At 46.4% G+C, this 27,934-nt stretch overlaps 1 protein-coding gene across 1 annotated transcript in view; it reads left to right on the top strand.

Annotated features, from left to right (window-relative positions):
• The first annotated feature begins 892 nt into the window (after window positions 1-892).
• SLC25A33 (solute carrier family 25 member 33) overlaps window positions 893-27,934 on the top strand; it is a 31,851-nt gene continuing 4,809 nt past the window's right edge. The window contains 5 exon segments of the mRNA XM_040430954.1: window positions 893-1,055; window positions 20,875-21,057; window positions 23,501-23,535; window positions 23,538-23,577; window positions 25,111-25,211. Coding sequence (XP_040286888.1) covers window positions 1,012-1,055; window positions 20,875-21,057; window positions 23,501-23,535; window positions 23,538-23,577; window positions 25,111-25,211 — 403 coding nt within the window. The 5' untranslated portion in view covers window positions 893-1,011.

The following is a 27,934-nucleotide window of genomic DNA, read 5'->3' as shown; positions in this document are numbered from 1 at the left end:
TGCCCTAGCCGTTTTACAGGCTAGGGCAGCGCTAAAGCCCACCCATCAGTGCTGGTGACGTCACCGGGCTTCCTGGCAGCCCCATGGAGAGCCTGGCTCTTCACCGGCTCTCTGGAAAATGCCTTTGCCCTGTGCGATTTAGTGCAGGGCAAAGGAGAGCATCGGAGCATGAACTGCTCCAATGCTCAAGTCAGGGGGGCTGCCGGGGGGGAAATGGAGGGATGTCCGGGTTCAGCTCTGAACCTGGACAACCCCTTTAACTTTGTCTACATCATAAATGCCATTTGCTGAGGTGACACGACCCCTTTAAAGGGAACCTGTCACCAGGATTTTGGGTATAGAGCTGAGGACATGGGCTGCTAGATGGCCGCTAGCACATCCGCAATACACAGTCCCCATAGCTCTTTGTGCTTTTATTGTGTAAAAAAAACCCGATATTTACACAATAAAAGCACACAGAGCTATGGGGACTGGGTATTGCGGATGTGCTAGCGGCCATCTAGCGGCCATGTCCTCAGCTCTATACACAATCCCGGTGACAGGTTCCCTTTAAGCAGTGGGGGTTGAGATTTGTTCACACTATGAGTTATTTTGCTGCTTCTGTAAAACACTGTGGATTTTCCCCCAATAAATCCAAGGCTGTAAAAGACGCCGTGACAGATCATGTGACTTCTGCCTCCCCAAACCCCGATCAGTGGAACGTGACCCCTCTGACAGTATGCTGCAAACTTCTGCAATACTACAGGTGACGTCACGGACAACGCCCCCTCCGTGCCCCCTCTGTCTCTATGGATCAGGCGGCAGCATTCTGTAGACACGCCCCCATCGTACGTCACTCACTGCCCGCACACCCCCTCCCCTCCCCCCGGGGCTGCTGACGTGATATCACCAGCCGGCTGTAAAGAGAAAACCGGCTTCTACCGGCCAGCCGAGAGAGAGAGCGGAGAGCTAGCGGGAGGATGAGGGACTGACCGGAGACGCCGAGCCCCTATCCGTCCAGCAGCCGGGGACATGGCTCAGAGCAAGGACACCCTCATGCATCTCCTGGCCGGAGGGTAAGAGCGTCATTAGGACCATAAGTTGTATGGCATGATCTTACATCACAGACAGGAACTACAGCGCCCAGCATGTCCTGTCACCTGCTGGGACTTGTAGTTCCACTGCAGCAAGTCAGGTGTATAGTCCCCGTTATAATCTACATATACAGTATATGTAGTAATGGTGTCATCCGACAGGACCAGGGGTATTAATACTATAGTGTAATATCAGATAGTATATGCTATAACAATCTAACATACTAATATATAACATAGGGCAATATCATATACTACAATAAAACAGTGTAATACAATATTTTATACTATACATTATATAGTGTAATACAAAGTAGTATGAGGTCATATAAAGCATATATAGTATAATGTAATATACCATGATATACTGTAAAGTAACACAGTATATCATATAATAAAATATAGTGTAATATAACACAGTATAATATAAAGCATAGTGTAAAATATATACTATATAGAATGTAACATAACATATATAATATTGCTGTGTGATATAAAGTAGTATAATTTGATAGAGAATAGTGTAATATAATAAAGCGTAGTGTATTATAGCAGTGTGATATACAGTAGTCTGATTATTAGAATAGTGTAATATAATAAAGCGTAGTGTATTATAGCAGTGTGATTATTAGAATAGTGTAATATAATAAAGCGTAGTGTATTATAGCAGTGTGATTATTAGAATAGTGTAATATAATAAAGCGTAGTGTATTATAGCAGTGTGATTATTAGAATAGTGTAATATAATAAAGCGTAGTGTATTATAGTAGTGTGATATACAGTAGTCTGATTATTAGAATAGTGTAATATAATAAAGCGTAGTGTATTATAGTAGTGTGATATACAGTAGTCTGATTATTAGAATAGTGTAATATAATAAAGCGTAGTGTATTATAGTAGTGTGATATACAGTAGTCTGATTATTAGAATAGTGTAATATAATAAAGCGTAGTGTATTATAGCAGTGTGATTATTAGAATAGTGTAATATAATAAAGCGTAGTGTATTATAGCAGTGTGATTATTAGAATAGTGTAATATAATAAAGCGTAGTGTATTATAGCAGTGTGATTATTAGAATAGTGTAATATAATAAAGCGTAGTGTATTATAGTAGTGTGATATACAGTAGTCTGATTATTAGAATAGTGTAATATAATAAAGCGTAGTGTATTATAGTAGTGTGATATACAGTAGTCTGATTATTAGAATAGTGTAATATAATAAAGCGTAGTGTATTATAGTAGTGTGATATACAGTAGTCTGATTATTAGAATAGTGTAATATAATAAAGCGTAGTGTATTATAGCAGTGTGATATACAGTAGTCTGATTATTAGAATAGTGTAATATAATAAAGCGTAGTGCAGATGCACGATATAATATCCGCACATGGCTGAATGGATACAGCGCAGTCTGCTGGGTGACTCGGTGCCAGGCAATCTTAGTAATGCAGTCAGGTGGCATCCATCTCCTGGTTTCTACATAGGTCCATCATCTTCACGTGTTCTGCCACTTAACCCCTTCCCCGCTGTCCTGTAAGGAGCAGTCCTTGCTTCTTGCCGTAAGGGCAGCCCCAGAGTCACAGGAAGGAAGCGTGGCTGCAGGCAAGGTCACATGGAGATTACAGACACATGGCGGGGGATGTGCCACCTCTAAGCTGAGGGCTACCAGTGCTGCTGATGCTGCGTCCATGTCGTGGCGCAGACGGGTTCCTATTTATTAGCGGCCATGCAGTGTGGATGTTATTATGCTACTCGTTGCTGGTGGTTGTCATTTAGCTACAAACGATTTTCTCCCCGATGATTCACTTGGTCGCCGCATGGGTTACGATTAGTTTCTAGAATCGAAACGGTCAAGTAGTGATGGGTTAAACTCCATTTTAAGTGGGTTTAGTAGTAGTAATGCTTCTGACTGATTTCCTCAAAGTATATTAGGTAGCAGCGGGTCTCCGACTCTTGCAGAACTACAGCTCCCAGCATGCCCATACTGGGAGTAATGGTTTTGCAATAGCCGGAGAGCCCCATGGTGGAGGCCCCTGTCACCTATGTCCGTAGACTGCAATCATAGACCCGCTGCTCCGTCTAGTATGTCATTATGGGGGTATTGTGGCTGGCCTTGTTATGGGGAAAGGCCTCTGCTCTGGCCACAATATGGGGGACAGGGTCGGCCACATTGTCACTGGTCATGTTGGGGTGTCACTAGTCTTGTGTCTGAAGGTTACTGGTAAAGCCATTGGGTAAAGAGGTGCAGTTACTGCGGCTGGTGATGTGATGGGGGCACTGGGCAATGAAATAGTCCGGTCTGACATTTGTATCACTGCGTTCACCCATGCGCTCTGTGTGTATCCATATAGGACGTGTCCCAGGACAGGCAGCCTGTTTACCTCCAGTCATGTGCCCGGGAACAGCCGCGGTGAAGAATCCCTTTAAATTGACCTCCTGGAGGGAAACCATTAGGCTACATGCACACAAACGTTGTTTGTTTCTGTGTCTGTTCCGTTTTTGTTTTTTTTGCGGATAGGATGCAGACCCATTCACCGTGTGCTGTCCGCATCGGTATGTCCATTTCGTAGCCCCGCAAAAAATAATAGAACATGTCCTATTCTTGTCCATTTTAGGCATTGTTACAATGGATCTGCAAAAAAAACTAACGGATGGCATACAGATTTCATCAGTTTTTTTTTGCGGATCCGCAATTTGCAGACCGCAAAACACATACAGTCGTGTGCATGTAGCCTTAGGCTGCATGCAAACGACCGTATGTGTTTTGTGGTAAAAAAAAAAACGGATGACATTTATATGCCATCCGTTTTTTTTTTTTGCGGATCCATTGTAACTATGCCTAACATGGACAAGAATAGGACATATTTTCCATTTTTTTTTTTTTTTTTTTTTGGGGCTACGGAACGGACACATGGATGCGGATAGCACATGGTGTGCTGTCCGCATTTTCTGCGGACCGATTGAAATGAATGTGTCTGCATCCTATCCGCAAAAAATACGGAACGGACACGGAAACAACATACGTTTGTGTGCATGAGGCCTTAGGGCTCATGCACATGAACGTATTTTCTTTCCACTTCTGTTCCGGGGATTTTTTGCGGACCATATGCGGAACCATTCACTTCAATTGGTCCGCAAAAACAATGGAATGTACTCCGTGTGCATTCCGTTTCCATATTTCTGTTCTGCAAAAAAGTAGTGCATGTCCTATTATTGTCCGCAAATCACGGTCCGAGGCCCCATTCAAATCAATGGGTCCACAAAAAATACGAAACGCACACGGAACACATCTGTATGTCATCCTTATTTTGCGGATCCATACTGTAGAAATGCTGTGCCCAGCCCATATTGCTCATGTGTTTAGTGATTAATAAGTTACTGTTTCCGATCCGCAAAAAACGGATCAAATACGGATATGTTTTGTGGAATAACGAAACAGAAGAGGACTTAAATCAGAGAAAAAAAAACCTCAGATACAGAAGAACGTATCAGTGAAAAATGGACCGCAAAACAACGGTCGTGTGCATGAGCCCTTATAGAAATGCCTATTCTTGTCTTCAAAACGGACAAGAATAGGACATGATCTATAATTTTTGCGGGGCTACGGAACGGAGCAACGGATGCGGACAGCACACGGAGTGCTTTCCGCATCTTTTGCGGCCCCTTTGAAGTGAATGGGTCCGCACCCGAGCCTCAAAAAATGTGTCTCTGATGCAGAACCAAACCATGGTCGTGTGCAAGAGGCCTCTTTCACACGGGCATCATGTTTTTTGCCCGGATAAGATGTGGGTGCGTTGCGGGAAAATGCACGATTTTTTCAGCGCGAGTGCAAAACATTGTAATGCGTTTTGCACGCGCGTGAGAAAAATCGGCATGTTTGGTACCCAAACCCGGACTTCTTCACAGAAGTTTGGGTTAGGTGTTCTGTAGATTGTATTATTTTCCCTTATGTACAATCAGGCTGGAGGGGTTAAAAAAAAACAACTAATTTAACTCCACTTGATCGCGCAGCCCGGCTTCTCTTCTGTCTTCTTCTTTGCTGTGCACAGGAATAGGACCTTTGATGACATCACTGTGCTCATCACATGGTCCAATCACATAGTTCATCACCATGGTGAGGGACCAATGTGATTGGATCATGTGATGTGACGTCACCACAGGTCCTTAGCCGGCAGCTCAACATTACAGAAGAAGACAGAGCTCTGCAACTACGCGATCAAGTGGACTCGGTGAGTTAATGAGTTAATAATTTATTTATTTTTTAACCCCTCCATCACTATTTTACTTTGCATTCTGTATTCAGAATGCTATTCTTTTCCCTTACAACCATGTTATAAGGGAAAATAATACAGATCGGGTCCCCAGCCCGATCGTCACCTAGCAACCATGCGTGAAAATCGCACTGCATCCGCACTTGCTTGCGATTTTCACGTGGCCCCATTCACTTCTATGGGGCCTGCGTTGCGTGAAAAACGCAGAATATAGAGCATGCTGCTATTTTCACGCAACGCACAAGTGATGCGTGAAAATCACCACTCGTGTGCCCAGCCCCTATAGAAATGAAAGAAATGAATGGGTCCGGATTCAGTGCGGGTGCAATGCGTTCAACTCGCGCATTGCACCCGCGCGGAATACTCGCCCGTGTGAAAGGGGCCTAAGGCTTATTGCACACGAACGTGTGCTCCCCGTAACCGTATTGCGGACCGCATTTGCAGATCCGCAATACACGGGCACCGTTCTGTGTGCATTCCAGATCACGGATGCGGACCCATTCACTTCAGTGGGTTCGCAAATCTGGAGATGCGGCACGGAACAGAACCCTACGGAAGCACTACAGAGTGCTTCTGTGGGGGTTTCGTCCCGTACTTCCGTTCTGCAAAAAGATAGGACATGTTCTATCTTTTTGCGGAACGGCCGGATCGCGGACCCATTGAAGTGAATGGGTCCGCTGCAGCTGCCCCACGGTGGGTGTTCGTGCATTGCAGCACGGCCACGGGGCGCACACGTTTGTGTGCAAGAGGCCTAAGAGAGGCAGGGTTGAGTAGATTAACCCCCTGTGCGCCTCCTGCTGTCTGAGTATCCCTTTAAATCTTCTATACTGTGGCCAGAGTTAGTGACTTTTCTAGAAGTCGGCCATTGCGCTGCCGGCGGCTCATTCATCCACGGGGCGAGCATGTGCTCCAGTAACCTGGAAGGAGCCGGCTGATGGCCTGACGTGAGCGAGTTGTGTCATTGTGTGGGTTCAGTTTACATCCTTTTGATGCTTCTTTACTTTCCCATGACTCAGGCGTAATTTCCTCCCATGCTACGTTCTGCATTTCCTAACCCTTTGTGTGCCACACACCACGGTTATTGCTCACTTATTTGGTCTTGTGACATATCTCATCAGAGCAGCCGGTGGTAAATTGAATGTGACTTTTTTCACCTGTGCCTCGGGTATTATGGCAACTGGATGTCGGCAGCTAGGGGTGAGCGAATCGCGCTTTGGATCCAACATCTGAAGTCGATTTGTTCCCACTACTTTGTTTTAATGCTGTACGGAGACCTGTCTACAGCATTAGGTTACATTCACATGACCGTATGTGTTTTGCGGTCGGAAAACACTGATCCGCCAAAAATATGGATGACGTCCTTTTGGCATCCGTACTGCATTTGTTTTTTTGGGGGGGGGATCCATTGTAACAATGCCTATCCTTGTTCACAAAACGGACAAGAATAGCACTTTCTCTATATTGTTGTGCGGGGCTACAGAACGGACATACAGATGCGGACAGCATACCGTGTGCTGTCTGCCTTTTTTGCGGACCCATTGAAATGAATGGGTCCTCATCCAATCCGCAAAAAAAAACAGAACGTACACGGAAACAAAATACGTTTGTGTGCATGTAGTTTTAAAATGTATGTGCTGTGCAGAAGCAAAATTCATTAAGTCTGTGAAGAAGTCGGCTTCGGTACCGAAGTTGGATCCTAAGCGCGATTCGCTCACCTCTATGGGCAGTGTGTAGCTCATGAAGGAAGTCATGTGTGGTTAGCTGGCATGGTGGGTATATAAGGTGTGCCGTAGGCTGTCTACTTGCATATCCCTCATTACTGTCATGGTTAAAAGGGGAGATTTATCAGCGTTCCAAAAAGGGATGATTCTTGGCTTTTGGGCCAAAACTGCGCAGTTTGGGACCAGTTCTCGTGCTGCTGTGGTGAAAGTGTATCGTGGGTGGACACATGGCACCACTACACTCCGGAGCACCACGTGCCACTGATGTGAGAGGTGAACATGGGTCTTCGAAGCAGACGGATGGTCACTGTGCGACTGCTAACAAAGTTGCTTCGGCAGAAAAGGCTTTAATTTTTTGGCCAGTATCTAAATTGGGCCTCCACCGATTGGCAAAGGGTTGTCTTCTCCTATGAGCCACGTTTCATTATACGGACGGACGGACGGACAATGGCGTGTCAGGGGAGAAACATAAGAGAATAATTTGTGTATCCCAGTATGGCTACATTCACACGACCGTATGTGTTTTGCGGTCCGCCCCCAAAAAACTGATGCCATCCGTGTTTTTTTTTTTTGCAGACCCATTGTAACAATGCCTAAAACGGACAATAATAGGACATGTTCTATATATTTTTTTTTTGCGGGGCTATGGAACGGACATACTGATGCGGACAGCACATGGCATCAATGTAAATGGGTCTACATCCTGTCCCAAAAGGTCACATCCGAACCGTTTGCTTGACCTTTTTGACTAATCGTCACCTTTAGCCAGCAAGTTAATAGTCTCCATTAGGATGCATTCACACGACCGTATAAATGGATCCGCATCCGTTCTGCAAATTTGCGGAACGGGTGCAGACCCATTCATTTCAATGGGGCCGCAAAAGATGCGGACAGCACACCGTGTGCTGTCCGCATCCGTTGTTCCGTTCCGTGGCCCCACAAAATAGATAGAGCATGTCCTATTCTTGTCTGCAACTGCGGACAAGCTTAGGCATTCTCTATATAGCGCTGGCCATGTGCGGTCCGCGAATTACGGAACGCACACGGCCGGTATCCATGTCTTGCGGATCCGCAATTTGCGGACCGCTAAACACTTAGTCGTGTGAATGCACCCTTAATAGCTGGAAACATCCTGACAAGAATATCTATTTATTGCCCATTTATAGGACCTCATGTGCCCCCTTCCAGACCAGAGGTGGGTATACCAGTAGTTCATGGGCTATAATTGGCACCTGACGCTGGGACAGCTATAGATGCTGCTTAGGGAGTCCCAAGTGGCTGACGTGGCACAGGGGCCATCTGCCACCTTTGTCTATCCTGGTTCCAGGCATTGAGTGCCAGGATTCAACTGTATCCTCTGCAGCTTATGCTGTGCTTTACAGTGACCTGCAACAATTGCAGAACTACAACTCCCAGCATGCCCTCCTACAGCTGGAGAGATCACATGAGAATGCCTGGAAAGTGGAAACCCTTTTATTACATGTATTATGTAGCTCATACACCAAGCCATCCAGCGACTATTCCTGGCCTGTGGGGGGAAGGAAGTGTAAAGGTCTGGATCTTTCTAGAGCACAGTGTGTCCCTGCGATTATATAACGGCCCCCCTCCTGCTTACATAACCTCCCCTGCCTCACAATGGGCCGTGCACTGTGCTGATCTGTGGTCCTGGTGGATGGGGCTGGATTATGTCCATGATGGCTCAGGTCACACGTGCAGCGTCCACGTACGGTCAGGAACATGCAAATTCGGAGGTAGCTGCTGCAACTCGGGATTCTGGATCCCTTTCTGTGTAATAGATTTTTTTTCCTGCTGATCCTGTAGCTTTTTAGTGGGAGGGTTACTGCTATTCCTTCTTTATCCTGCATGAAGGTGGTAAAACTGGAGCTGTCATCTCTCCTGACACGTCTGTTTTAGTAACCACTTGTAAGCATCTGTTCTGATAACTCAGTGATGTGCCATTCCTTTATTATTCCTGCTAGAAGTTATGAATGAATTGGCATCAGTTTGCAGTAAAGGTCCAGCTGGGTGTTACCAGTAGAAGGAGTGTTTCTGCACAGTCTGAGACTTATGCAATCAGAGCTGCCAGTGACAGACTGTCAGGGACAACCCCCCCCCCCCCCCACAACTGGTAACCCCTATCTGGACCTTCATTGCAAACCGCTAGCCATCCATTCATTCACTTATCCCAGAAGCGCAGCTCTCCAATTTCTCTCCACTTCAGCGATTCCCAACCAACAAGCAGCAAGGATCTCTATGTATCGTGCCTTCAAAAGAAGATTGACACAGCATAGATCCACAAAAGCGGTATATAGAGATGGAGACCCTTGCTGCTCGGTGGTTGGGAATCGCTGGAGAGGGGAGATATTGGAGAGCTGCGCTTCTGGGATAAGTGCGTTGCGTGAAAATCGCAGCATATTCTATATTCTGCGTTTTTCACGCAACACTGGCCCCATAGAAGTGAATGGGGCTGCGTGAAAATCGCATCGCATCCGTGCGGATGCGATGCATTTTTTTTTACAGATGGTTGCTAAGAGATGTTGTTTGTATACCTTCAGTTTTTATCACGCGCATTCAAAACGCCTTAAATCGCATTGTACCCGCGCGATAAAAACGGAAGGCGATCGCAGACAAAACTGAATGGACTTGTTTGCGAAATTGCGCATTTTTCACTGAACGCATCCAGACCTAATCCGCTCACGCTCGTCTGCAAGGGGCCTAACTGGTCTCCATTGACTTACTGGGAGTACGGGCATCGCTCCACGCCATCAGAATGCATACCAGCTGCAGTCCAGTGCACATCATGGGGCCCAGCGTGGAGCCTCATCGCAGCGCTAGTCTCTGTGACACAATGTTGCAGGACGGCGCATTCCGTATCTGACTGTATATTTTATTCTTATCTGAACCCTCAGAAAATATGTTGCCATAACACAATGACGTGAAGAGCCGGTTTTGTTCCTCTTTTGTCTCCTGATTTGGGTGTGGGGCATGACCTCTGTTTTTCTCTAGACATTTTAGGTGAGAACCCTATATAGACATTGCAGCCTCACCCAGGGCTATGGTGTCTAAGGGGACATGAGGGCCACCGTGCGGTGGAAGACCATGAGAAATACAAGAGGTGGGATGCCACCCACGAGGTTTATCCTGTGCGGATTATAGCATGGTGATGCCGGCATTGGCGCATTGTATTGTGCGGTCTGCGGTTAGGCGCAGGGTGAGGAGGAAGGGTGTGATGGTGATATGCCAATAAGCCCAGGAAATGACTGCAGACAGGCTGGCTGCACCCCTTCCCGGAGGCCGCCGGAGGTCTCCATCCTGCAGAATATAACCGACAGTGATATCATGTTGATCAGTACTGTAAATCCAGTGCACGGACACAGCCTCTAATCCAGCGTCTGGTGATGGAGCCGCAAGATCATCTAAAATGTCACAAACTGGGCAGCAAAAAACAGAATTAAAATGACCAGTTTATTCTCTGATAATTCAGAAGGTTTGATAATCCAGCTAGTTATGACATCTTTCTAATACACCTTTGTATTGCTCTGTTTACAAGATCTTTGCTTGCAGTCAGTGACTAAAAGCATACCTTTTGGCCTCTTTCACACGGGCGTCATGTTTTTTGCCCGGAAAAGATGCGGGTGCGTTGCGGGAAAATGCGCGATTTTTCCGTGCGAGTGCAAAACATTGTAATGCGTTTTGCACGCGCGTGAGAAAAATCGACATGTTTGTTACCCAAACCCCAACTTCTTCACAGAAGTTCGGGTTTGGGTTAGGTGCTGGGTAGATTGTATTATTTTCCCTTAGAACATGGTTATAAGGGAAAATAATAGCTGTCTTAATACAGATTGCATAGTACAATAGGGCTGGAGGGGTTAAAAAAAAATAATCTAACTCCCCTTAATCCACTTGTTCGCGCAGCCGGCATCTCTTCTGTCTTCTTTCTTCAGGACCTGGGTAAAGGACATGTGGTGACGTCACGGCGCGCATCACATGGTCCATCACATGATCTTTTACCGTGGTGATGTATCATGTGATGAGCGCCGTGACGTCATAACAGGTCCTTTACCCATGTCCTGAAGAAAGAAGACAGAAGAGAAGCCAGGCTGCGCGAACAAGTGGATTAAGGTGAGTTAAATTTATTTTATTAATTTTTTTTAACCTCTCCAGCCCTATTGTACTATGCATTCTGTATTAAGAATGCTAATATTTTCCCTTCATCCCTTTTTCCCGATCATCTCCTAGCAACCGTGCGTGAAAATCGCACCGCATCCGCACTTGTTTGCGGATGCTTGCGATTTTCACGCAGTCCCATTCACTTCTCTGGGGCCTGCGTTGCGTGAAAAACGCACAAAATAGAGCATGCTGCGATTTTCACACAACGCACAAGTGATTCGTGAAAATCACCGCTCATGTGCAGAGCCCCATAGAAATGAATGGGTCCGGATTCAGTGCGGGTGCAATGCGTTCACGTCACGCATTGCACCCGCACGGAAATCTCGCCCGTGTGAAAGGGGCCTTTCTCTTCGTTCTCCTTTAAAAACACTTCGGTCAGAAAGGGGGTATTTTCCTTTAAACTCAATATTCATAGAAAGCAATTTTTCGAACGAATTTATGGCTGGTTTTCTTTTTCTGACTATAGCAGTACTGTACTATGGCTGCAGTAAGCGATTATTTTAGTAATCGAGTATTCTATCGATTATTTTTACGATTAATCGAGTACTCTGAGAAAAACCTTCTTAAAATAAGGTATTGCTTTATAAAAACAATATTTTTATTTCTTACAGTGATATAGCACATAATTGCACAGATAAGGGCTGTTTCACACGAGCGAGTCCATTGCGGGAATCGCGCTCCGTGAGTGTGATCCTCCGCTCTGGACTTGCAGGAGCGCACGGCTTTATCAGGATTTAGAATGCTATGTGTCTCTGCTTGACCTTAAAGCTGTCAGTATGATTCTGTAGAAATAAGGTCAAGCAGAGGCACATAGCATTCTAAATCATGATAATGCCGTGCGCTCCTGCAAGTCCAGTACGGAGGATCACACTCGCACACGTGACTCGTGTGAAACAGCCCTAAGGCTTCTTTCACAGCTGCAATATACATTCTGTCAGAAGAAAAGCTGGAATGTACCGTATTGGGTATAGCTGGATACTGCCGGCTGCTGCAGCCATTGACTGTAATGGGGTCCGGCCTTTTTACAGCATTCAAGCTGGGACAAAAAAAACAAAACGCTTTGGACGATACCCAGCATGTATGCCGGAACATTGGAGCACATTATAGTCAATGAGAGCATATAGCTGGTTGTATCCGGCTATACCCCAGCCTGTGTATCTAAGATTATGTTGTGAACTCCGGCAGCCTGTTCACTGGCTGCATCTGTCATAGTTGGATGCCTATTGATTGTAATAGAGATCTGGACAAAATATGCTGCACACTCCACCGCCACATTCTCTACTGCCAGCCACAATGCAGACCACCGCCACTCTCTCTACTGCCAGCCACAATGCAGACCACCGCCACTCTCTCTACTGCCAGCCACAATGCAGACCACCGCCACTCTCTCTACTGCCAGCCACAATGCAGACCACCGTCACTCTCTCTCTACTGCCAGCCACAATGCAGACCACCGCCACTCTCTCTACTGCCAGCCACAATGCAGACCACCGCAACCAGTGTCACAATTCTAACAAAGACCAATGAACACCACTCATGTCCTGGCCTTCCCAAACAACATGGATGGGGTTCCCTTCCCCCTCAAAGCCATGTCCTGCCAGACCCCCTGCCACATGGACACCACTGGCCCTTCAGGATATACCAACTCTCCTCACTAAGGTACCAGCCACACTCACAGGGGGCAGCCCTCCTATAACTACACTGCTCACAGGCAGACCACTGTCGCCTGTGCCCGCCACGAAGCAGTAAGGCGGTCAGCCCTTCCTTCCTCCGTACAGTCCGGTCACAAGGACCAACACAGCGCACACATCCAGACACAGAACTTCCCCAACTCTACAATGAATTGTGAGCCCTCCACAGCACAGTAGGAGCCCACCACTGCCCTTACAAACAACTACTGGGCCACGAAAATGAGAGACGTGCGGAGTCCACACACAACGCCGTACACAGAACCTATTACACTGACATTTGTTCCGTAATGGTGTTTACCGGAAGCTGCGACAATATACAGGCAGCGCACAGCTTTGCCCAGAGCCCCGCCCATCATCCGTTACCGGCCAATCACCCTTTGCAAATATACGCCAATAGCAAAAGAGCTCCCATCTGCATTGCTCTTGCGCTAGAAGCACTGTGATTGGCCTCCAGGAGTGGCGCTGATACTGTATGTGCGCTGATGTGTCGGGGGGCCACGGAGTGGTGAGTGACAAGCTTCACTCCCGCTCCGTGGTCACATGACACAAACGAGTCCTCGTTGCAAAAAATTTGCATTGAGGATTTTTTTGTGTCGAATTACTCGATTCAATCGAGTAATCGTTTCAGCCCTATACTGTACCATTGAAAATGTAATACATAATACTGTCGTTTTGTAGTGGTCAGCGTAAATCAGATCTCCTGTATAAATGGAGAACCAATCGTCAGTTTACTGCTGCTGTGAGGGGAGGATGTTATCTGCAGGTATAATAGTGGATTAGTAGAATTAGGATAAGGGTTTGACAGCGCTATTGTTCTTTTGACAGGCACTGATTAAGATGGCCACTTTGTTTTGCCATCCTCCTCTGCCTCTGAGATCTCGCTCCCGCACCGTCCGCCGCCAAAGTGGAGTGGTTAGGTGGGCACATTGGCAAGGGGCCTGGGCACTTTCGACCATAACTTGCCAGACCTAATTAGCATATCATTATAAACTCATTTTTTTCAGCTTCTCTACGTGGGACATATACAATAAAGATACTGTTTAAAAAGTGGGGACTGCGCAAAAACGCGATATGAGTGGTCTAGAACGCGTAAAATGGCTGACGAGCCCCTGTCATGCAGCAGCTGGGTAAAGAGCTGGCAGAGGAAATGAAGTAGTACACATGGGAGGGTAATGCTATTTTTCCCTCGTGCCCACCCTCTCCTTTGCCTGTCATGTTCATATCTATGGGGCATAGTCTTCTCCCTCCTCCTAGCCTCTTGTTTTTGGTGAAAATTCCAGGTCACCCGTAGTGCCAGGTGTAACATGGCCGTCTCTGTGTCGCAGTCCTCATCTTCTGTCTATTTATGAACTACACATTTCTAACTCGTTATCACTCATGAGATGCCGTCAGCATCCACAACACTGTATAATGGACATACCCCTGAGGAAGCCAGCAGAGCCTGGCGATACGCCTTGGGCTTTCTTCCCTGTCCACCACGCATACTCCCACCATGCTATTTCCATGATAAGTATTATACTTACATCATTCATGTTGATGGATTTCATGCACTTTAACTGAATCTTACTTATTGCTTACCTATGTGGGATTGTGCTTATGGTCTTGTGGTAGAGTCAGGGTGGCGTGTGGTACTTATTTGCTCCACACAGCCATGATTTATTGCATGCAATGATTTTAATTTGTGTCTGTCGTTTTCAATACATTTGATACTTTTTAGATGTGCGGCTCTTATCTCGGTATTCTTTTTCTCTTTTTCGGCTTGTATAATGGAACTACTGTATGTAGTTTATCTGGTGGAGAAAACTAGACTGGTTTCTCCCATTCCAGAAATGGCACTAAGGGGCATCTGGGAGACCAAAAAGGCGTATTCCCATCTGCTCTTCTCCTCCTTCTCCGTGTCAGGACAGGAGTGTCTCGCTGAGTACACCGGCAGCGAGCTGGTGCAATGTTGCATCATGTCTCCGCAGCTTGTGAGAAGTGAACTTTGTGCACACTTGGGCATTGTCCCTTAAAGAGACATGGTGATAACAGAAAACCAGGGCAGAATCGGAGTCGCCACAGTGTGGATAGCGGGTTATTAATCGGTAATGGCACCTGTTCACACCTGAGCTGTATGTGCATTGGCGGGGGGGCGGGGGGGGGGGGGGGGGGGGGGGGTAGTCACCAGTACAGCCCGCATCACTAGGGCACCTAGTTTCTCTAAAGTCCTGAATGGTATATTTGCCTATGTCTAACGTGATAATGAAGAGTCTGAGAAAGCTCTATATTGGTTGCCACCCAGCTTTTCCAAAAACGGTTAAAACTAAGAAGTGGCTAAAGAGAGGGTAATTTATTCTATGTATGATATGCTTCTCATTAGTTCTCGTAATTGGCTCTTTTTCTTCTGTGTTTCATTTCCTTCCAATGAAATATTTATTATCCAGCGTTAAGAGGATTGGGCCTGAGGGACTCATTTGTCCATAAGGTCATTACCAGTGTGACTTGGCATATTAAAAGAACAGGGAGATTACTCATGCTGCTGTATATGAATGATGAGGCTCCAGAGCAAAAATCATAATGGTGCCTCCTTACTGGTACTGTTTCCCTTCCGAACACGAGCGTATAGCTTTTGTTTGCTGTCCCATTCCTTGGCTCAGTCCAGTTCCAGTTTTTCTTCCATGTGTCTTGAGTCCTGACAAGCTCCCGTAATCTGATTGGCTGCTTGGCTTACTTTATAATGATGTCACTGTGCTTGCACTGTATGACTGTCACTGTATTGCAGCACTGTATGGCGAGTAGGAGAGGGGGAGTCATATTTTTACTAGACAGACTTGTCACACAGGATTCCTGACTAAGGCAGTCTCCTTGGCGGAGATGGGAAGAAAAAGGGCCCATGTAAATTGCCCTTATAAATTTTGCCAGGTGCCTTCCATAGACCTTAAAGGGGTTATCCCGTGACTAATGTAAATGAAAATTAGACATCATATAGTACATAACACCTTTCTAACAAAGCTAGAACCAGCCCTGTACCTCACATGGATCCAGAGATCTCCCCATTCATTGCTCTGCTAGATTTATATCAAGCTGGCAGCTCAGGGGAGTGTCCAATCTGCTGCAGCTCAGGGGGGCGTGTCTCAGCTCTCCCTATCACAGCTCAGGAGGCAGTTGGATGAAACTGAGCATGTGCGGCCTTCTCAGTGAGCAGGTCAAAGAAATAAGAAAAAGAAGAAACAGCAGGTGGCGCTATAAAGATAGATTTTATTGAATATACTAAATTTTAAATTATGTGCAATTACAAAAGTATTCAGATCGAGGAGCTAGTTTGAAAACAGTTGAAATATTTTTCATAGGACAGCCCCTTTAATCTGTCCCTGCATGGAGGTGATTGAGCTTTAAGACCTGCATAATACACAAAGGTAAATCTTACTACTGACCTGTCAGTGTTACATTGTAACCTGCGCAGGAAAGGGGTTGCCTATGGCAACCAAACTGTACTGGAATGATGACTTTGCAGTTGCCATTGGCAACACATCCGACTATAAAGGTGCCCTCTCATGCAGCAGATTTTTTTTTTTTATTTGCAGAAAACTTCTGGGACTGAGAATTAGTTCCATTCATGTAGGGCGGAAACGATTACTTGAATTAATCGATTAACTCGACACAAAAAAATCCTCTATGCAAATTTTTTGCATCAATGATTAGTTTTGTGCCACGTGACCATGGTGTGTGCATAAAGAGCTTGCTATTACTTTCGCTCCATGGTCACCCATCTGCCCGCACAGCGCTGCACTGGATTCTGACGTACACACATCGTCAGGACACAGTGCACGTAAGCACGCACTATGACCTGATGCTGTGTGACTTCAGATCCCAGTGCAGCACGTGAGGAAGAGGATGGAAGATCTCTGGAGTGTCGGCAGCGCCCCTACAGGAAAGGGAAGTATTTTAGTTCACTGGCGCTGCGGCTCGGCATTGTTGGCTAGGAGGGGGAGTGGGGGGAGTTCATCGCACTGGGGGTAGCTGGTGGCATGGGAGGGGGAGCAACTGATGACATGGGGAAGATAGTGGCACTGGGGGGAGCTGGTGACTTTGGGGGAGGAGCTAGTGGCATTGGAGGGGGAACTGGTGGCACTGTTGGAGGAACTAATTGCATTGGAGGGAGAACTGATGGCACTGGAGGGGGGAACTGGTGGGGCTAATGGCACTGGAGGGGGGAACTGGTGGGGCTAATGGCACTGGAGGGGGGAACTGGTGGGGCTGATGGCACTGGAGGGGGGAACTGGTGGGGCTGATGGCACTGGAGGGGGGAACTGGTGGGACTGGAGGGGGGAACTGATGGCAGGAGAGCTGATGAGTTTTTATAGAAAAAGTTACTTTTAATTAGCTTTTTCTTATTAGAGTACTCGATTAATCGGTGGAATACTTGATTACTAAAATTATCTGCAGCCCTACATTCATGTGAATGGTGGTTGCCGGAATCCATGTGCTTCCTGCCAAAACAACCGCCATTTAGAATGGATCTGATTTTCAGTTGCAGAAGTTTTCTGCGGCGTGTGAAGGCTCCCGAAAGGTGTCTACAGGCACAGTTAGATTTTTCTGCTGCTACTACAACTCCCACCATGCTCTTTTTGCTGTGTCGGGCGCTCTAGAGAGGATTGCACTGAGCCAGGCCGGGTTTTGTCTGTGCTGCAGGATGTCACGTCGGAGGCTCGGTCTGGCTGGGCAGTGTGCCGATGCAGATGGTAATAGCCCGAGCCGTGCCCGTGGTGACAGGACGATGCCAGAGAATGCTTTTAAGCTTAAAAAGCCCCTGCTGCTTATTTCACTTGCAAATTTGGAAAGCGGGTGGGATGCCGGTAATGGAACATCTCCCAGCCCCGGCTTCCTCAGGACGTGGTTGATCATTTTACATTTCACACACTAATGTTGGGCAGTTTTGTAAACCATTTGCTTAACTCGATCTTATGCTTACTGCAGTGTGTCCTTCTCCATTCACATCCAGAGCTGCATCTGCAAATCAGCTGGCTTCCTGTGACAAGGCATCACTGGTGCTTGGTTGATGGTTGCAAAGCCACTAGGTCATTACATATGTATGTATATATATATACTGGAGACTGCTGTCTGATTGCAGTGGAAGCAGCAGAATGTTTGAATGCAGCTCTGGATGTGACTGGAGTGTAAGACTAAGGCAAGTGTTTGTTAATAAATGAACTTGAAACATTTAGGAATAAACTACATTAAAGGTTTCTCTGGAGAAGATGACAATGTAGATCTAAATAGACAGATGCATGTGATACCGTCAGCTGTCAGGAGTGTGGTCGTGCGGTGACCATGTGCCAGGGGGTCATATAAGGGCTTCTCATGACCCGCAATGTGATTCAGTGGCTAATGTCACCGAGGACGGGATAGTAGAAAGACATTCGCCTTGTGAGGCAGGCGATATGTGGCTTCTGTAACGTCACCTGTCTGGCATCACAGAGTGACATTAAACCATACAGGTTGCCATTGTTTTCTATGGAGCAGGGAGCGGCTGTTTGTTCGGGGCTCAGGTCAGTTATTTCCTTGTTTCAGGGAAGTTGCGGAAAGTGTGAAACGAAGGCTGGGGTAACACTCCCAAGACTCCTGACACGCTTCTCTTCTACAAAGGGCGGGTCACGTCCAACAAATCACTACTTTATACCGTGTGAAAGGCAGGGGTTGCACGGGACTGCCTCCCCCCCCCCCTCCCCCCACCTTGGAAATGGCACCACTCTTGGCCATAGGCTGTGTCCAATATCGCACATACAGTAACTGGGGTTTGTAAATGAGGTGACCCCCGCTGCAGATTTCATCTTTTGGCTCTGCAGAAGTAAGAATCCTGCCTAACTTCCAGCAGCATCCCGCATGCAGAATGGCGTCTTCAGGGGCTGTGTCATCAAGGTCAAGCCCCCTGATTTTTTTATTTTTTTATTTTCTATGGAATAATAATCATATTCTTTATTTATATAACACCAACATATTCCACAGCGCTGTATAAGATCATATATTACATTACAAGTCAGCAGTTACAAGGGGGTGAGGGCCCTGCTCGCAAGAGCTGACAATCTATCAGGAGATAGGGAATGAAGCGTCTGGATGGTTGCACAGGGTTACCGCATGGATCAGATCCAGGAAATCACTTTGTGTTCAGAATAGCTCTAGAAACTTGTCTTGTCACGTCAGAAGGAAAAACAACATTGACGTCTGTTTATGCAAAACCTCCCACATCTCCTTCCAGGAAAATGAGTTCACTGGCAGCCGTCCCGGTGCAGGTAACCTTGACATTCAGGTGAAGGGACACAAGGAAAACACGGCAGAGGGCAGAACATGGATGGATGACTGTGAACTGGCCTGGTGCTGGCAGAGTGTCAAGTGTTTTTTTTTTTTTTTTTTTGCAGCCCGTATGCAGAACCATTACTTTAGTGGGGCCCAAAAAACAAACAAAAAAAGGAAATCGCTCTGTGTGCATTCGGTGTCCATTCCTCCAAAAAATAGAACATGTCCTATTATTGCCCACTTTACGGCCAAGGATAGGGCCGGTGGCCCTTCTGTTCTGCAAAACGCACACAGCTGTTGTCTGTGTTTTGCGGATCCGCAATTTGCAGACCGCCGAACACACAACGGTTATGTGCATGAGCCCTTAGTGGCTGTGGTGCATATGTTTAGGAGGAGTTCCCCCATAAAGAAGGAGGTTCTCAATGTATTTTTGATGATGTGACTGCTGCCAGCAGGACACTTCTGGAATGGTACCAATCCAGCTTTGAGTCCTGTCTGACAGTCCGGTTGCTAGGGGTACGCTGCCTAACAACCACAGTCTTTTCCGTGGCGTTGTAAAGCAGCAAGTCCCTTTTAACTGTGTTAGATCACTCAGGTCTTCAGCTCAAGGCAGAATTGGCCAAAACGGAGGGTAGAGAAGGGTTTATAACCCATGGGTGTAGCTATAGGGGAGCAGAAGTGGGAACTGAAGCCAGTCACATAAGTTCATCAATATTCTACATGGTAGGTGGGGGCCACATTGCATTGGGGCTTAGGAACTAAGTTCCACCTTTTCTCTTAAAACTAGATCTCTGTATAGGAGAAAGACTCTTATACCCCTTGTGGGGGCAGCTGGTTCCTCAGGCGACTGTGCAGTGATTTTCCAGTACAATGTGAACTCATTGAGGACAACGATCCGGAACACGAAGTCTCCGGCTTGTTCTAACATTTAGCTTTTCACTTGTCTCTTCCCACAACGAAGTGTAAGCAATGTCCCAACACATTTTTATGACCTTGTGAAAATTCTTTCTCACGTTCCATATCGCTCCATCGGACAACCATATTATGAGAAACGCTTGAAAACGCCTTGCTTAGGCTACTTTCACACTAGCGTTTTTACTGGATCTGGCAGGGTTCAGCAAGAACGCTGCCGTTACTGACAATACAACCGTCTGTCCGGTTGTATTATCTTTAACATTGCCAAGACGGATCCGTCATGAACTCCATTGAAAGTCAATGGGGGACCGATCAGTTTTCTATTGTGTCAGAGAAAACGGATCTGTCCCCATTGACTTGCATTGTGGGTCATGACGGATCGGTTTTGCTCCGCATCTCAGGACGGAAAGCAAACCGCACTATGCTGCGGTTTGCTGTCTGGTATGAGAATGGAAACGAAATGCATTTTGGAGCATTCCATTCAGTTTTTTGCCCCCATTGACAATGAATGGGGACAAAACAGATGCATTTTTTTCCGGTATTGAGACCCTAAAACGCTAGTGTGAAAGTAGCCTAAGACTTCCAAAAATAGTGCAAAGTGATCTACAGGAACCTGGCTGCCACCCAGGAGCAGACTCTCTAAAAGTAGTAACAGATAATTGGTGAATAGGAGATGATAACATTTACAGTATAATCTTTAGTATCATGTTGTTTTTATTTTTGTGATCGCCTGATCATCCGTTTTTTTCTTTGTGCAGGTGTGCGGGTACAGTGGGTGCCATTGTTACGTGTCCCCTGGAAGTAATCAAGACACGGTTACAGTCCTCAAGAATCGCCCTGCAACCAGTTTACTATCCTCAGGTTCAGCTAGGGACCCTCAGCGGAGGAGGAGTCGTGAGACCCGCCACGTCCGTCTCCCCCAGCTTATTGCAGGTTCTCAAGTAAGTCCTTGGGAGTTTGTTGAGTCCGGTCAGTACCAGCTGCCGTTCTGCTTTCCTCCCCATATATTCACTTGTAAAATAAACCAGCTTGAGCGGCTTATTGTGGATCAGTCTAATAGTTTATCAGGTAAACAGGTTTACAAGGTACACGTTCATAATGCAGAATGGCAGAGCAATCTAAATCGGAAGAATAATGGCATGGCTGGCCTCCAGAAAGTAGGGGAACCTGCCATGGTTTGTATGCCCTGCGGCGGTGGTTGTAGGACTGCAGTAGCTCCACGCAACTATCAGTCACGTGCCTGGAGCAGCTTGAAGGGGTTGTCCTGGAAATGATATTGGTGGCGCATCCTTTGGATAGGTCATCAATATCAGATTGGTGGGGGTCCATCTCCCGCCGACCAGCTGTTAGAAGAGGTCAGGCATCCAGTGAGAGCGGCAACCTCTTCCTAGGCCATGTGATGTCACAGTACCTGGGTCACATGACCTAGTTGCATCTCAGCCCCATTGAAATGAATGGGGCTGAGCTGCAATACCAAGCACAGCCACTGTACTATATACGGCGCAGTGCTTGGTAAGCTGCTGTTAGTCCGCAGATCCCCGCCAATGTGATAATGATAACCAATCCTGAGAATAGGTCATCGTTATCATTTCCTGGATAACCCCTTTAATGACAGAACTGCTGTGAATTCACTGCAGCTTCTCTGCCTGAGACACCATAGGGTGGAAGAGTAGACCCCCTCCACCTTCTCGGAGTAACCATTTAGATAAACAATACTTTTTTTTATAAAATTACCAGCCTTCAAAATGTTTACAAAATCTAGAAGTAAGTAGAGGAGGAAAGGTCATTACTTTGGGAGCGTTTCAGACACCTTAACTAAAAATTGGTTAGCCATTAGTGATGCCCGCTGCATTCAAGACATGCTGGGAGTTGTAGTTTAGGAACAGCTGGAGAGACATAGGTTTGAAATCACTGATGTAGTCTGACTATTGTAATGCAAGTAAGAAGATAATGGGGATATTTGCTGAGCTAAATGGGCCAGAATTCTGTATCCGACTGCAGCAAAAAACTGAATTGCCTTCGCTGCAGCACATCGCACCACTGAGTCTTGTCTTACCAATTTGAAGCATGGACTGAAGCCAGCATTTCATGTTTAGTATTGCCACCTGTCACGTATGCCGACTTCCCTATCCAGTATTCTGCTGAATCACAGTAACGTGCTGTGACCTGTTTTCCCAGAATAATGCAGAGATATTGCCACAGACTGAAATAATTATTACGGTAGTTCATTAAGCAGACATGGAGAACTCCTCCATCACCGCCACCTTCTATTCATTCTTGGCAGGTAGCAGTACTGTGTGCCAATCTGATACGGGGGGCCTATTCAGCATGGTATCACGGTTCCATAGCCAGCCGTTCACATTGAGATGTTTCAGCATTAGTCAGTTGGCGACCATTACCCTTTATAGTCTGTAATTTAGGAGTTTTGACTGGCAGGCTAATGGCTGTGATCCCGGTGTGGACTACAGGAGCTATGGAGCACCGAGAGTAGTAATTAGTGCTCCAGGGACCTTTTATAGTAGGGCTTCCCATCTAAGTAGCAAAGGGCATCCCCTTCACCCCCACCCGTTGTTTAGGCGAGACTAAGGCCTCAATCACACATACATGGATTTTCACTGACCACGGTCCGTGAAAACCTGTCCTTCCGAGCGCACGGCGTCATTGGTTACTATGATGCGGTGCATTTCGTGCCGCCGCTGCTGTACAGTAATATACTCGTATGATCTATACGAATGTATTACTGTACAGCGGCGGCGGCATGACGCGCACGGCGTCATAGCAACCAATGACGCTGTGCGCTCGTGGACAGGACAGGTTTTCACGGACCATGGTCTGTGAAAATTCACGTATGTGTGAATGAGGCCTAACTCGAGACCCAACCACTGGACTCTGATCCTTTCCTACTGAAAACATGTCTCAAGTCTCCTTGTGAAGATACTGAGTGTGCATGTAGGACTGAGACCTGTCCTATCCCCTCTCCTGTGTACAGTTATCATACTGGCAGCTGGTTTTCTGGCTGGGGTGTAGCTATATGTGGCACAGAGGTAGCACTTGCCCCTTCACCCTGGGGCTTAGACACCCCTCTGCCACAAGACGCTAATATTAAAAATGACACCTGGTAAGTGGAAAACCACATTATGGATTTTCGTTATGCCTCTGTTTTCTGGTTACTGCTCTGGGCTAGATCCTGAGTAGGAAGTCCACTTATTCTTAGAGAATGACAGTGATTGGGAAAGTTTGTATCACACCTCAGCTTCCTGGTATACTGTACGTAGCGTCATGTAGTCATATGGAAATTGCAACATAATCTTCCCATAAAAGTTTACTATACAAGGAAATACCATAGTATCTTCCAGTTATATTCATTTATTTTTGCATTTTTAGATCCATCCTTGAAAAAGAAGGACCAAAATCTCTTTTCCGGGACTGGGTCCTAATCTAATTGGTGTGGCTCCTTCCAGGTAAGTGGAGAATGATTTGGTTTGAGTATTGCTGCCCCTAATGGGGAAAAGCTGAAATGCAAGAAATTGCTTATTGCTCATTAGGCACACTGGCGTTTTGGTTTCCGTTTGTGAGGTCCGTTCAGGGCTCTCACAAGCGGTCCAAAACGGATCAGTTTTGCCCTTAATGCATTCTGAATGGATAAGGATCCGCTCAGAATGCATTAGTTTGGCTCTGTTCAGCCTCCATTCCGTTTTTGAGGCGGACACAAAAACGCTGCTTGCAGCGTTTTGGTGTCCGTCTGACGAAACTGAGCCAAACAGATCCACGTTTTCACTGACACAATATGGCACAACAGAAAACGGATCCGTCCCCCATTGACTTTCAATGGTGTTCAAGACGGATCCGTTTTGGCTATGTTAAAGATAATACAAACGGACCCGTTCTGAACGGTTGCATGCGGTTGTATTATCTGAACGGATGCGTTTGTGCAGATCCATGACGGATCCGCACCAAACGCGAGTGTGAAAGTAGCCTAAGCCCTCATGCACACGACCGTTCTGTTTTTTGCGGTCCTCAAACCGCGGATCCGCAAAAAACGGAAGCCGCCCATGTGCCTTCCGCAATTTGCAGAACAGAATGGGCGGCCCATTGTAGACATGCCTATTCTTGTCCGCAAAACGGACAAGAATAGGACATGCTATATTTTTTTGGCGGGGCCTCGGAATGGAGCAACGGATGTGGACAGCAAACTGAGTGCTGTCCGCCTCTTTTGTGGCCCAATTGAAGTGAATGGGTCCGCACCCGAGCCGCAAAAACTGCGGCTCGGAGGCGGACCCGAAAAACGGTCGGGTGCATGAGGCCTTAGTTGTACAGCACCAGCATGGCCTAAGCCAGGGATCAGCATCCTCCGGCACTCCAGGTGTTCTGAAACTACAACTCCCAGAATGCTCCATTCACTTTTATAGGAGTTAAAAGACCAGCCGAGCATGTTTGCATGCTGGGAGTTGTAGATTCACAGCAGCTGGAGTGCCGAAGGTTGCTGATCCCTGGCTTAAGCCATTGTTTCCGATCCTGGTACTAGTGAGTGCAGTACTTGTCCATGGCCTTGCCCTTACCACTTGTGTTATCTGTAGGTTATAAGTGCACAGTCCGACCCTATACTGCACTACTGGCTTATGGATAACAGATATCCCTTGAACTCTGCCCCATATCCTATGACGGAATGAAAGAACTGCTTGTGAAATTGTGAATCTGTGTGCAGCACAATATTGGATTCTTAATACTGGGGGTAATGCATCGGACACTAACACAGAGGGGATTTGGGGTCTCTACTATCAAAATGGTGCGTAAGGATAACAGGCCCTGTTGCTAATAATATACCTGTCATTTATTAGTATTTTAGCCATACCTGTTAATTGCCCAGTCCCTGCCCCTTTAAGCCTGGCTCTTGGCCTGGTTCCGTGCTGGATCCGGTACCAAGCACACGTCAGCTGCTTGTGTTTGCCCACAGTCTGTTCTGCAGTCGCCGAGCCTCTCGTCTTTTTCCGCAGGGCCGTCTACTTTGCATCGTACTCGAAAGCCAAGGAGCAGTTCAATACCATATTTGTTCCCAACAGTAACCTCGTGCACATGTGTTCTGCAGGATGTGCAGGTAAATGATCTGCTAGATACATCGACTTGCTGACCGCTGGATCCTGTATGATTGATGGCCGCCACGCTGTGTATGTCCTGACATGCCCTTTCATTTTATGGTCGCACCTGCTCATGTCATCCATCCCTTTTCACACCACGTTTTGGTGTCCAGTTTAATGTTCTCCCTATGTGAGATCAGGTATATTTTTTGCTTTTTTACTTTTTAGAACTTCTTTTTTTTTTTCTATATATCTTTTGCTTGCAGAACACAGTAGGAATAACGACACAAAAGTCATCAGCTGAACCTGTCGATTTTGGCGACACAGGCCGACCACTTTGTGAGCCATTTCCTGGCTCTCTCCCCCCCCCCCCCCCCCCCCCCCCCCCAACAGATTTTGGGGGAAAGAAAGTTTACACCTGTTCAATTTCAGGGCCCGATACTTTTGTTCACAGGGAAGAAGTCTATGGTCATCTTTAATATGATTCTATGGACATATCTGTTGAGCCCCAGTCAGTGCTGTAGCTATAGGGGTGCAGAACCTAAAGTCTCATCTACGTTCTGGCACTTGAGGGGGCTCATCTGCATAAGAGCAGCAGGGATGGATCTTTAGGGGGCACAGAGGTATCAGTTGCACTTGCTCGCTTGTGCCTGAGGCCCCTCTACCGGCATTATAAATGTCACACGATGGACACATTACATGCCATAGAAATGAATATTTTATAATGAATATGCAGTTATTATGATAGACTTTGCCTACAATATATTGTCTCCAACCCCCATGTAGTTTGGCTGCACAGGGAATACATACAGATTCCACATCCCTTAGCTAATGACCGTACACAGAGAATTTTCCGCTCCAGGCACCAGAACAATACTGTTGTTACCAGGCCCTTTTTGCACAAATCCCTCATACAGAGAACGACCTGTTCATTGTGTCTCACGGGCTGATCCCTGTAAACGGTCCCAGATGGAAACCGTAGAGAGGTGGCTGGGTTTATAGGGTGATCAGTGCACGAGGCGGAAAGGATTCTGCAGATAAATGCCACAAATTAGATAGGCACCCACTATGTACAACAAGCATTTATTGAAATCTATTCTATTAAAAATAGGATATAAACTAAAAAATAAAAATATATTATAGTAGTAAAATTGATGGTTATGATGTCTCCTATAGTTGGGGTCTCCAATTTGGATGGATAAGGTGTGACACACTATATACACTTCTTCTATGGAGACTCCAGCTATATAGACCCAATCAAATGATCGCAATTATAGTATTGAATATATTGATAAAACTTCACTCTCTGGATAGAGTATCAAATATATACATGTTAAAAGAAACAGCAGATATTGTCCACTGGTGGCTGTGATTTGTTGTGCTTAGTTTGGATTGCACTGCATTACCTAATATTGCAATCTATGGGTACTGTCTGTTGTCTTTAGATAGACCTGTGTTATATTGTGCTGTATTGAAGTCTTCATCACTGTAAGTCCAGGAGTTGTAAAGTAATATCCCGATATTAGTGGGTATATGAGTATAATGTATCCAATGTCAATAATGGCGTCTTCAATGTCCAATATCAATATTAGAAACTTTTGCCTTGTGACTAGTTCAGATTGTGCGATAGGCTGCGATATCGCAATTCAACTTACGCCTTCTTAATTGTCTCAATAGTGTAGACGTATGTTGCTGTTCACGGCTACATAAATATATTACTGTTCATTAGTATATAGATGTGAAGGAGGCGCTGTATTGTTAGTCGGTCTTTATACTATTTGTTAATATTAGCAGGGTTACTCACTGGTGGATTGGAGCGGAGATAGGTCTCACGTGGTATCGGCGCTTTCAATCTTACCTCCGTATGTCTCCTTCAGTGGTGAGTATTGCGGTGCTGCGTTCACTCTTTGTATTATGAGAGTGTTATTGGCGTCCCACGTGTTGAGACCTCTATGTATCTGCGTCCTCCCCAGCTGAATACAGATCCTCTAGTTTTGTAGACCCCCAGCGCTGCCGGTGTCACATAGCATTATATTGATTTATGATGCTATGTAACACTAACGCTGGGTTCAGACCTGAGCGTACTGACCTGAGCGCTCTGTATGCGCGATTATCCGGGCGTCTCACATACGCAGCTCTGGAAGTAAGCGAACGCCCATTGTTCCCGGAAGTCTATGTATGGGAACGCGCGACACTACGCCCCAAAGAAGCTCCTGTACTTCTTGCGGCGTAGGGCGTTTTACAGCGCGTTCGTACGCGCTGTAAAACGCTCGGGTGAGAACCCTGCCCATAGGGAAGCATTGGTTCTTGCCTGTTGAGCGTTTTACAGCGCGTAGGAACGCGCTGTAAAACGCTCAGGTGTGAACCTAGCGTTACAGTTCTGGAATGTATTGGATAACACTGACATAATGCTGCCAGTGTTATCCAATACATTCCAGAACTTAAGGGTTACATAGCATCATAAAATCAATATAATGCTATGTAAATCTCGTCAGTGCTGGGAGGTCAGGCCGGGTGCTGCGATGCGGACTCGCTGCGGGAAGAACGCTCGTCTGCAGGGGGCCTAAGGACTTAAAAGGTACATGGGTCATAGTAAACTTAGCCACTGAAGGAGTTAGGGTACTTTCACACTAGCGTTTTCTTTCCGGCACTGAGTTCCATCCTAGGGGCTCTATACCGAAAAGAACTGATCAGTTTTATCCTATTGCATTCTGAATGGAGAGTAATCCGTTCAGGATGCATC

Source organism: Bufo bufo, chromosome 1, assembly GCF_905171765.1.
Source record: "Bufo bufo chromosome 1, aBufBuf1.1, whole genome shotgun sequence".
In the NCBI taxonomy this organism is placed as follows: domain Eukaryota; kingdom Metazoa; phylum Chordata; class Amphibia; order Anura; family Bufonidae; genus Bufo; species Bufo bufo.
Note: the sequence above shows the minus strand (reverse complement) of the source record. Positions and strands in the feature narration are given on the sequence as shown.